The sequence below is a fragment of the Microcebus murinus genome, chromosome 12 (genome assembly GCF_040939455.1).
Source record: "Microcebus murinus isolate Inina chromosome 12, M.murinus_Inina_mat1.0, whole genome shotgun sequence".
NCBI lineage: Eukaryota > Metazoa > Chordata > Mammalia > Primates > Cheirogaleidae > Microcebus > Microcebus murinus.
The window spans coordinates 35148942-35161537 of NC_134115.1; the positions used below are offsets into that span (position 1 = coordinate 35148942).

Here is a 12596-nt window from a genome sequence, read left to right on the forward strand (position 1 = left end):
CTCTTCTCAACATTGTTTAGATTTATATTTTAGATTTAATTTTTATTTCTAGAGTGAGAACACCTCTGTCTATAAAGTTGGTCAAGTTGGGAAAGAGAAAGGAGTGATGGTCTCTTTAAATGTAAAACTTGTATTGTTTTTATGGAAGGAAATAATGATGAATCTTTTTTATGTAGAAAATGAGTGAAGCTTGTCCCCATGAGGAGTGTGGACACTGATTGTCCTGAGCCATGGCTATGTGCTATGCACATTAGATAGTTTCACGAACAGCTCAGGGAATGCAAGAGACGTATCTTCGCCCACAGGTGAAGAAAGGTTGTCAGAAGCACTGCCCTTTTTTCTTCTGGTCCTTCCTCAGTAGGTAGATGGTAGTAATAGCAATTTATTACAAGATACATAATGAAAATACAGATTTTTAGCTGGAATTTATCCATAAGGAGTAGGGGCCAGGATGGGTTCGTGGGAATGATGATGTAAAATATGTATTTTGACATTATCAGGAAGAATGAACTTTAGGAGGAATGGCTTCCTTTCATTTAGATTCATTAAATATAAAGGCTTAACTTAAACATTTAACATTTACATTTGAAGACCTAAGTATGTTGTGCTTTCATATGTAAGAAATCTGATGTTCTAACATTTAAAATTATGGTTCAAAAACAAAATTTTTGTTATAGACCTGAACTTAAGAATTTTGAAAATGTTTTTTGAACACATGTGCAAAGTAGACACAAGGTGGTGATATTTGGATTTTTGAAATTTATTGTATGCCTTGCTTCTCTATGTTTAGAAATTGCTATAAAACTTTTTAATTTATTTTTATTTTTATTTTTTTGAGACAGGGTCTCACTTTGTTGTCCAGGCTAGAGTGAGTGCCATGGCGTCAGCCTAGCTCACAGCAACCTCAAACCCCTGGGCTCAAGCAATCCTCCTGCCTCAGCCTCCTGAGTAGCTGGGACTACAGGCATGCGCCACCATGCCCGGCTAACTTTTTTCTATATATATATTAGTTGGCCAATTAATTTCTTTCTGTTTATAGTAGAGACGGGGTCTCGCTCTTGCTCAGGCTGGTTTTGAACTCCTGACCTCGAGCAATCCGCCCACCTTGGCCTCCCAGAGAGCTAGGATTACAGGCGTGAGCCACCGCGCCCGGCCAACAATAGTATTTTTGATTACAGATATATTTATCTCAAAAGAGGACTCTGAATAAATCTGTTTTATTTTTTTGAATTACTCAAACTTATTTCTGATGAAAAAAGTTAGTTTTTATAACACTTTAAATACAACCCCCTTTCCTTTTCAGTATGTTATCAAGACAATGTATTAATACTATGGTTATCCATATTCATATAGTGTGATTGCACATATTCTTTTAAAACATTAAATGTATATTTTCAGTAACATACACTATGGATGTATATATGTAGATACACAGTCATTTAATATTTTTGTACACATATTCTAAGTGCATATGTGCACAGAGGTCTCTACACCTCGTTTATTTTTTTTTTATTTTATTTCTTAGCCCAGGTGGACATGGTTTACACACCTCGTTTTAAACTAACATACCTTGGAGAATAATACATAGTGTCCCTGTATTGCTGATGAAAATTAATGTAAAATTGATAGCTCACTTTCACTTGTTTTTTTTTTTTTTTTTTTTTGAGCTGACAGCTCTGTTACTTACCAGCTGTATAACGTTGACTGAGTTGCTCATCTCCTAACCCCAAATTTCTTTATGTGATAAGCTGGACCTGAGTCTTTCACAGTTACAGGTATAATACATTATAGGTCTAAAATGTGAAAAGCAAAACCTTAACACTCTTAGAATACGAAATAGAATATTTTCTTGTTCTAGAGTAGGGAAGTATTTATTTTTCAAATTGAAGATTACAGCAGTACTTATAAAGGCAGAGATGAATAAATTGGATTACATTAAAATTAAAATTTATGTTTATCAAAAGATACTTTTAAGAAGTTTGTAGGGCAAGTTACAGGATATGGTAGGACAAGGTATTTGTGTGCTCTTGTGTTCACTCACTCACACTCTTTGTCTCTCTCCCTGTATATGTATGCATACTTACATATCTGAGAATATTCAGAATGTATAAAAGGCCCCACATTAATAAGTAAAAGACTGATAATGCAATAGTAAAATGGTCAAGAGACTTGAATAAGCACTTCACAAAGGAGACTATCAGGAAGGTCAGTGAACATAGGAACAGATTTCATTAGTTATGGGGAAAGTGCAAATAAAATTCACACTTGGGTACCATCATACACCAACCAGGAAGACTAAAACTTAAATGATGGGCCCGGCAAGATGGCTTGCGCCTGTAATCCTGGCACTCTGGGAGGCAGAGTCGGGCGGATAGTTCAAGGTCAGGAGTTTGAGACAAGCCTGAGCAAGAGAGAGACCCTGTCTCTACTAAAAATAGAAAGAAAATTAATTGGCCAACTAAAATATATAGAGAAAATTAACCGGGCATGGTGGCACATGCCGGTAGTCCCAGCTACTCGGAAGGCTGAGGCAGGAGGATTGCTTGAGCCCAGGAGTTTGAGGTTGCTGTGAGCTAGGCTGACCTCATGGCCCTCTAGCCCGGGCAACAGAGTGAGACTTTGTCTCAAAAACCAAACCAAACCAAAACAAAACAAAAAAAACAAAACAAACAAAAACCTTGAATGATGGACAGTGTAAAGTGATGATGAAGACATGAAAGAACAGGAACTCTACTATATTGCTGTTGTGAGTATGAGCTGGTACAACCACTTTGGCAAGTAACTATTACATTTGAACCAAACATAATGTGTGTCCTAGTAATATCACTGTTAGATGTCTGTCTATATGTGCATATTGTAGGGACCTCTGTGCACATATACACTTAGAATATGTGTACAGAAATATTAATAGCATTATTTGCAATAGCCATTAACTGGAAAAAAACCAAGTGAGCATGAATAGTAACCAATTTCTTTTTTTTTTTTTTTTGAGACGGAGTCTCGCTTTGTTGCCTAGACTAGAGTGAGTGCAGTGGCATCAGCCTAGCTCACAGCAGACTCAAATTCCTGGGCTCAGGCAATCTGGCTGCCTCAGCCTCCCAAGTAGCTGGGACTACAGGCATGCGCCACCATGCCTGGCTAATTTTTTCTATATATATCAGTTGGCCAATTAATTACTTTCTATTTATAGTAGAGACAGGGTTTCACTCTTGCTCAGGCTGGTTTCGAACTTCTGACCTTGAGCAATCTGCCTGCCTCGGCCTCCCAGAGTGCTAGGATTACAGGCGTGAGTGAGCCACTGTGCCCGGCCAATAGTAACCAATTTCTGAATAGGTAAATATTTATATGAGGGAATACTGAGTAGGAATGAAAGTCAATGAACTTCAGCTACATAGGCCATTAATTTCAATCTCATAAAAATATTGAGTGAAATATGGAAGATAAACTATAAAACATATATACTGTGAGATTACATTTTTGTACATTTCAAACAGTGATGTTTAGGTATACATACCCAAGCATGAAACTGAAGCTCAGTATGGAAATGATTGTCATAAATGCCGTGATAGTAGTTATCTCTTGAGCAAGAGGAGGATGTGTTTGGAAAGGGCACTTGGAGGGCTTCTGGGATGCCAGCAATATCCTGCTTCTTAGACCTGGACGTTGTATACTTTGGTGTTTGCTCTATAATAATTCATAGAGCTACGTATTTGCGATTATGCACTTTTTCTATGTGTGCTATATTTTTCTATACACAAATTTTAGTTTGTCCTAAAAAAATTGAAACAACTTATAAAGGTAGAAAAGTTTCAGCTATAAATCATGACTTACTTCATGACTTTGTATTGAAGGCATGCACCACCATGCCTGGCTAATTTTTTCTATATATTTTTAGTTGGCCAATTACTTTCTTTCTATTTTTAGTAGAGACAGGGTCTCGCTCTTGCTCAGGCTGGTTTCGAACTCCTGACCTTGAGAGATCCACCTGCCTCAGCCTCCCAGACTGCTAGGATTACAGGTGTGAGCCACCTTGCCCGGCCTGTATTTTCTAATTTTTTTTTTTTTTTTTTTTGAGACAGAGTCTCACTTTGTTGCCCAGGCTAGAGTGAGTGCCGTGGCATCAGCCTAGCTCACAGCAACCTCAAACTCCTGGGCTCAAGCGATTCTCCTGCCTCAGCCTCCCAAGTAGCTGGGACTACAGGCATGCACCACCATGCCCGGCTAATTTTTTCTATATATATTAGTTGGCCAATTAATTTCTTTCTATTTTTAGTAGAGACGGGGTCTTGCTCTTGCCTAGACTGGTTTTGAACTCCTGACCTCGAGCAATCCGCCCACCTTGGCCTCCCAGAGTGCTAGGATTACAGGCGTGAGCCACCACTCCTGGCCCGTATTTTCTAATTTTTAATCATCTCAGTATGTGTTTTGGTTTTAATGTTTCTGGATTTTTTCACTATTAGTAATTGTCTAAATGCCATTGGAAAACCGTGGTGTGCTGAGCCACTTCATACTGGCATTTGAGAGTTGATAGTGCACATCTCTTCCCAGCTCCACGTTCATTGATGTTCATTGGTAGGTTCAAACTGGCCATGGTGGGAATAATTACACCAAGGAAATAGGCAAAAGTTATGAATCAAGGTTTCCGCCACCTTCCCAGAAAGCTAGTTGGTAAACATTTACTAGCACACGACTGTGTTATTTGCCGTTTTGAGTGAGAGGTCTATAAAGAAAATAATATTGACTAAATAAATATTTACTTATTTTTCTCAAAATAATATAAGCAACACATAGTTAGATGTTTAGGTAAAATTAAATAAAGATGAACTTCTTTGGGAAAGAAGTGATTTCTGTAAACATAATTTTATCTTCTATTGAGAGGTGGTTAACATAATGGCTCAGTGTGAATTCAGATATTATGCTCTCAGTTTGAATTTCAGCTCAAGTACTTTTTAGCCATTTGAACCCAGAAAGTTATTTTACTTCTATGTCTTTTAATTTTATCTATGAACCAGAGATGGTAATCATACTAACTCAATAATGAGTTATTGCAAGTACAGTGTTTAGTATAGTGAGTACTCAATTTTGTTGTTAAAACAATCATATTTCCTTATTGTGAATCTTTGTGATTTTTCTTTTTTACTCCTCTGTTATAGAGATGCTGAAAAATTCTTCAGTTGTATTCGGTTGGAATATAAAAGCTAAATTACTTGCAGTATTTTCGAGAAAATATTTTATTTTGTTGTTTTATTTTTAGGTGATTCCTCCTAAGGAGTGGAAGCCAAGACAGTGCTATGATGACATTGATAATTTGCTTATTCCAGCGCCGATTCAGCAGATGGTCACAGGGCAGTCCGGACTGTTCACGCAATACAACATCCAGAAAAAAGCCATGACCGTGAAGGAGTTCAGGCAACTGGCCAATAGTGGGAAGTGAGTAGATTCAGTTGGCTATATTTATTTTATATATATATATGTATATATATATATGTATGGTAAGAAAGAAAGTAGACAGAGTAGTTATCATAAAAAGAAGGAGTCTCCTAGACAATCTCTGTCAGTCCTCATTTAACTATTTCTTTTGTTCAGGTGGTTGCCTTCCAACATTTAGTTGACTGTTAAGGAAATTGTTCTTCATTTTATTATCTCATTCATAATAGTTTTAAATGGAACTTTCTGTCTTTTAGTTACTTAGAGTTTTTAAAACATTAAAAAAATTTTTTTTTTTTATGAGATGGGGTCCTGCGCTGTCACCTAGGCTGGAGTGCAGACGTGTGCAATCGTACTTCCCTGCAGACTTGAACTCCTGGACTCGAGATCTCCTGCCTTAGCCTCCCAAGGCTGGGAACCACAGGCTCATGTCACCATGCCTGGTTAATTGTTTAATTTTTTGTAGAGACTGCTGTGGTTACCCAGGCTGGTCTCAAACTCTTGGCCTCAAGCCATCCTCCAACCTCAGCCTCCCAAAGTGCCAGGATTATAGGCATGAGCCACTGTGCCCAGCTGCTATGAATTTTTGTTTATATACATTTCATCTTTGTTAGGATATTTTTAAAAATTGTATTACAATATTTAAGCTTTATACATATATATTTTAATATATGTGTGTGCATTAGAAGATTAGTTATTTTAAAAGAAAACCTTGAACAACATGAAAGGCCACTGTTATTGCAATAGTTATCTATTGTTGTGTAACAAAGTATTCTAAATTTTAGCTGCTTAAACTAATCCATAATTTCTGAAGGTCAATAATCTGGAAGTGGGTTAGCTGGGGGCTCTGGCTCAGAGTCTCCCATGAAGTTGCTGTAAAGATGTTGGCTGGGGCTGCAGTCATCCAAATATTTGACTGTGACTGGAAGATTCTCTTCCAAGAGTGCACCAGTTATGTGACTGTTGGCTGGAGCACACAGATCCTTGTCACATGGACTGCTCCTCATGTTATGGCAGCTGGCCTCTGCTAGAGCAGGTAATCCAAGAGAGAGTTAGCAAGATGGGAGCCACAGTGTCTTTTCATGACTTATTTCAGAAGTGACGCACTGTCATTTCTGCCATATTCTATTTGTTAAAAGCCAGTTGTTAAGTGTAGCCTATACTCAAGGGAGTAAATGCAACCTTACTTGAAGGGAGGAGTGTCAAAGAATTTGTGGATATATTTAAAAATTATCCCAATTATGATTGCTATTAAAGTATATGTATATTTTTAAAAGTTTCTGATTAAAACACAAATCTAACAACAACAACAAAAAAGAAACAAAAAACCCCAAAACCAAATCTAAAAGACTAACCAAAAAGCATAGTTGTTCAGATTCCTTGGGTTGGTGTAAATGAGGTTAACACTTTGGATAAATTTAGCTACTTTTTTCTTTTTGTAAAAAAATTATATTTGATGTTGTAAACGCATGATGGTACTTGAAGAATCTTCTGTGTGTTAAATTCCTACTGTGGAGCACTTTGGCTGTTACAAAGAAATTGATAATTTTATTTTTAATTTATTTATTTTTATTTTTTTTGAGGCAGAGTCTCGCTTTGTTGTCTAGGCTAGAGTGAGTGCTGTGGCATCAGCCTAGCTCACAGCAACCTCAAACTCCTGGGCTCAAGCAATCCTACTGCCTCAGCTTCCCGAATAGCTGAGACTACAGGCATGCGCCACCATGCCTGGCTAATTTTTTTTTCTATATATATTAGTTGGCGAATTAATTTCTTTCTATTTTTAGTAGAGATGGGGTCTTGCTCGTGCTCAGGCTGGTTTAGAACTTCTGACTTCAAGCAATTCACCCACCTCAGTCTTCCAGAGTGCTAGGATTACAGACGTGAGCCACTGTGCTTGGCCTGTATTTAATTTAATTTGAATCGCTTCTTTTGAAATTTTTGTGTAGGCATTGGTAGAGCCTCATTTTTTAAGATCTCATTAATTGAAAATGTGAAACTTTCATCATAGATAGTACTCGTTTTATCAGACTCTTCCAGAATTCTGAATATTCAGAATACTGATAAGAATTGAACCTTGAAATCCTTTGTTCTCTTGTCATAGAGAAACTTTGATCATCATGTCTAGTCCATTAGATATTTGTAGCATGATACCAATTTTTTTTTTTTTTTTGAGACAGTGTCTCACTTTGTTGCCTAGGCTAGAGTGAGTGCCGTGGCGTCAGCCTAGCTCACAGCAACCTCAAACTCCTGGGCTCAAACAATCCTTCTGCCTCAGCCTCCCAAAGTAGCTGGGACTACAGGCATGTGCCACCATGCTCGGCTAATTTTTTTTTCTATATATATTAGTTGGCCTATTAATTTCTTTCTATTTATAGTAGAGACGGGGTCTCACTCTTGCTCAGGCTGGTTTCGAACTCCTGACCTCGAGCAATCCGCCCGCCTCGGCCTCCCAGAGAGCTAGGATTACAGGCGTGAGCCACCGCGCCCGGCCGATACCAATTTTTTATTTCAAGAGAATTTATATTACTAGGCACTACTTTTATTCATATCTCTTCAGTTTTTACTCTGGTCGCTTGTTTGTAGATTTACTCTTCCTGAAGAGAATCATTCAGGTGACATTGTCTATTTTGTATACCACTGTATACACAGTTCCTGGTATAGGATCTGGGATATGGTAGGTGTTTTTTCAACATATGTTGATTGAATGAATAGTGTCACAAAAGATAAAATATACTTGAAATGGTGCAGATAATTAGGTAGATTGTAAAGATTTACTTACTAATAAAAGGTACATTTCTTGATATTCTGGAATTCAAAGATGTTAAAAAAATAGTTGACTCTCTTTTTTAAATTATGAAATATCACCATTTTGAGAAATTGTTTGAAAGATTATTCTAGGTTAAATTTTATTTCTTTTACAGTTAACTTATCTTTTGATTCACATTAATTTCATCATAATTGTTATAATGGTGAAATACCTTTGAAATTCATCTTATTATATTTTCTCTACCAGTTTCATGTGGAAATTTATTTCAAATGCCAATAGAAATGGATTTCTAAGCCTCAAGCCAGTGCTCTTGTTTGTCCATACAGAGCTATGCTAGGATCACATGGCTGTCTTCATAATAGTTGTGGAGTTGTCATGAGGTGGACCAATTTTTATGGGCGGCAGGAAGCATGCTGGCAGTTTTTCCATTCATCTCTTTTCCTTTGGTACATGCCTTTGGATAGGTACACAGTACATAATGTGCTTGGTTTAAATAGCAGAGACAAACATGCCTGTTTGTTTGATAATGCATCTTAGTCCAAAGAAAATCTAGAGACTTTCAACATAGCTCTAATGTAATAATGTATAGAGGTGAATTTGCATTGTTCATATTACAGATCTGTACTTTTTTCTAGGCTTGGGGGTAAGTCCTTTACATAATTAGGTGATGGAGCCCTCACAACACCTCAGCCGTTATTATCTCTATTTTATAGAGGAATAATTGAGTTCCAGAGAAATTGAGGCCCCTGTCTGAGATTATGTAATTTATAAATAGAAGCCTGCACTAATACCCAGGCAGCATGGTCCTGAAGCCCACCTCTTAATAACTGTGCTATAGAGGAAGGTATGATTGAATCAGTGTTGAATAAATTGACAGAGGATTTGTGGACTAGTTGTGATTATTTGACAATCCATTAAGGAAGGAAACTGTAGTTTGGATTTATTAGAATCAGGTACTACCCAAGTGAACTGGTCAATTTTTTCTAGCTTAGAATCAGCATTTGTTTCAAATACTCAGTGATTTTATTTAATTCATGTATTTTTAAAATTTTTAAAATGATTTTTGTAGTTCTTTCATTGTTTTGTTTTTATTATTTATTTATTTTTAAGTAGAGATGGGTCTCACTCACATGCTCAGGCTAGTCTCGAACTCCTGAGCTCAAATGATCCGCCCGTCTCGGGCTCTCAGAGTGCTAAGATTACAGCCGTGAGCCACTGTGCCTGGCCACAGTGATTTTAAAATTTACTCTCAATGGCCAATATCAAACTTTAACTTTCCCATTAAGAATTATGGGTTTTTAAAAATTGATCCTGACTGGGTGTATGGTGATGGAGTCTTCATATATAGTGTAAGGCAGTTAAGAACTTCAATTTCTAAAATTCATGATGTTTCTTTAGAAGTCCTAATAAATAGCATTTCTACTACCTTCTTCTCCCCTTTCTGTTCTTTTTTGTGTTCTGTGCTCTGGGGAATAGAGATGTGCATCTGTCTTAATCACCTGACTTTGACCTCTGGTTAGCTTGTTTAGCTTGTGTCTAGAATTCCTGATACTACTGGAACCCACTAATAGAAGTGGTGGAATGATGTCAAGTTAGTGGTGCTTTCATGCTCATCCTTTTGTTTTTGCCTGTGCTGTGAGATTCTAGTATTCTGGGTAGAACAGCAAATTGTTCTGTATTGCAGATATGGTTGTCAAATGAAGTTGTTTGATCTTTTTGCTTATTATGTAGATAACCAGATTGGGTTTCCCAGTGTAGTGAATGTACATGTTGATAGTTCTGTAATTAGTTAATCTACAGTGTTCAATATGCTTTATAGAGATTGTTGCTACTGCTAAACACCTTTTTTTACTTCCTTTTTTGTTGATAACATAAGATTATTGTTAAATCATAACAATGCAAAGAAGTAAGTGCTTTTATGTAATACTTATGTGAGAGATAAACATTATTAATAATTTGGTGTATATTTCATGGCTACTTAGTGTACAATTACAGTTATTTAATTTTACTTAAATTGGATCATATTATACGCACTATTCTGTAACTTCTCTATTCACTGTAGAAAGAACTTAATGTCAGTACCTAGAATGATTAACCTTATTTATGTTCTGTATTTTTGAAAATCTAGGCCACGCGTAGTGGCTCACACCTGTAATCCTAGCACTCTGGGAGGCTGAGGGCGGATTGCTCGAGGTCAGGAGTTCGAAACCAGCCTGAGCAAGAGTGAGACCCTGTCTTTACTAAAAATAGAAAGACGTTAATTGGCCAACTAAAAATATATATACAAAAAATTAGTTGGGCATGGTGATGCATGCCTGTAGTCCCAGCTACTCAGGAGGCTAAGGCAGAAGGATCGCTTGAGCCCAGGAGTTTGAGGTTGCTGTGAGCTAGGCTGACACCACAACACTCTAGCCCGGGCAACAGAGTGAGACTCTGTCTCAAAAAAAGCAAAAGAAAGAAAATCTAATTATTAGTTGATGGATATTGGCTTGTGTTTTCAATTAATGCTGAAGCAAACATCCTGGGCTGTCTACAATTGTACACATATCTGTGTTATTAGAATCAAGTGCTAGAGGTGATTTTTTAAGGTTTTTGATAATGTGTTTAAAAATTATATGTTAATTATATGTTGGAAAGGTTTTAACAGTTCATATTTTTACTGCAGCTGTGTAAGAGGTCTCACTTTTTCCTGCCATTAATATACTAAGCATGGCCAATCAAATAACTGCAAAGTATCTTATTTTAGTTTTCTTTCTTGTGTTTTTAGTGAAATTGTCCTTTGTCAATGTTTCTATCGGTGTCATGTTCTCTACATATAAATCTATGAAGTTTCTTAGTATAGTATCATTGGATAAAGATTTAAAAATATTTTGAAAGCTAAAATAATGACCTTTTAACTACTTTTTTGCTTATATCGTTGATACTTTTTTTTCAGATGTTATGTGACATGTCATGTTGATACTTTAATGAAAATATTTTTACTGCTACTACTAATATAAAATGATAATAGAGTTATTTGAGGATCTTAAGAATATTCAGATATCTATGATAAATACATTTTATGTGTTTGTTAGATTTGACAACATAGGTGTCTGCTGTATTTTGTTAGAATTTTGTTTTGGAAAGTGATGTGAATCAAAGGGGAGGAAAACATTTTAAAACCATCTTATTGGTTTGTACTTTTTTCATCTACCTTTTCAGATATTGTACTCCGAGATATTTGGATTATGAAGATTTGGAGCGCAAGTACTGGAAGAATTTAACATTTGTGGCACCTATCTATGGTGCCGATATTAACGGGAGTATATATGATGAGGTACATTTATATTTATAATGGATTTTGTAATGGGCCCTTGGATGGGACTATCTTTGTTACCATTTTAGACAGTTGAGAAGGAGTCATTTGTTGGCTTTTGAGTGATCCATAATTCCTCAGAGTATAAGAGGAAATAAAGGCTCCTCAGTAGGATTTCTGCTGCTGGTATTTTTCAAATTGAAGCCAGCTAATTGTACGAATACCTGAGATTGTTCAACAGTAACATAGTATGCAGTTACCTGGTTGATCTTTACGTTACATTAAAAAAAATTTTTTTTAAGCACAAGTGCATTATGAAAATGTTTGCAAAACAGGAAATATTATCCATCATACTACCACCTTAAAGCAAAAGCAATATTTTAGGTATACTCTAGTGGTTTCTCACTAACCATTTAAAAATAGTTATATTTGAACAGGCTTATATTCTCCTTTTTTCAGAGACAAATTATACATTTTTAAAAAATGTATGTATTATTGGCTGAGCGTGGTGGCTCACGCCTGTAATCCTAGCACTCTGGGAGGCCGAGGCGGGTGGATGGCTGGAGGTCAGGAGTTCGAGACCAGCCTGAGCAAGAGCGAGACCCCGTCTCTACTATAAATAGAAAGAAATTAATTGGCCAACTAATATATGTAGAAAAATAGCTGGGCATTGTGGTGCATGCCTGTAGTCCCAGTTACTTGGGAGGCTGAGGCAGAAGGATTGCTTGAGCCCTGGAGTTTGAGGTTGCTGTGAGCTAGGCTAATGCCACAGCACTCTAGCCCGGGCAACAGTGGGAGACTCTGTCTCAAAAAAAAAAACAAACAAAAAAACAAAACAACAAAAAACAAAAAGTACGTGTTATTAAATAGTCTTTATGTAGTCGTTTTTCATGGGGACATAATACACTGGTTGTAATTCAATTCTTTTTGCCTTTTCCTGGTGTATTTTAACCATAGATTTTTTTGTTTTTTCCTTTTTGTAACCTTCTATCCCTTCCCTTATTTTTTTTATTTTTTTTTTGAAAATTTCTTACCTACTAAAAGGTAGAAGTAGTGCAGTGCACACCTGGAGACCCCTTCACCTGGATTCACAATACAGGTTGAGCA

At 36.6% G+C, this 12596-nt stretch overlaps 1 protein-coding gene across 4 annotated transcripts in view; it reads left to right on the plus strand.

Moving 5' to 3' along the window:
- The window catches only part of KDM4C (lysine demethylase 4C), a 367466-nt gene that overhangs the window by 41565 nt on the left and 313305 nt on the right, over positions 1-12596 (plus strand). For all 4 annotated transcript variants that reach the window (XM_012738388.2, XM_076008693.1, XM_012738394.3 and 1 more), the window contains 2 exons: positions 5255-5430; positions 11396-11510. In XM_012738388.2, coding sequence (XP_012593842.1) covers positions 5255-5430; positions 11396-11510 — 291 coding nt within the window. The remainder of the gene's footprint in view (positions 1-5254; positions 5431-11395; positions 11511-12596) is intronic.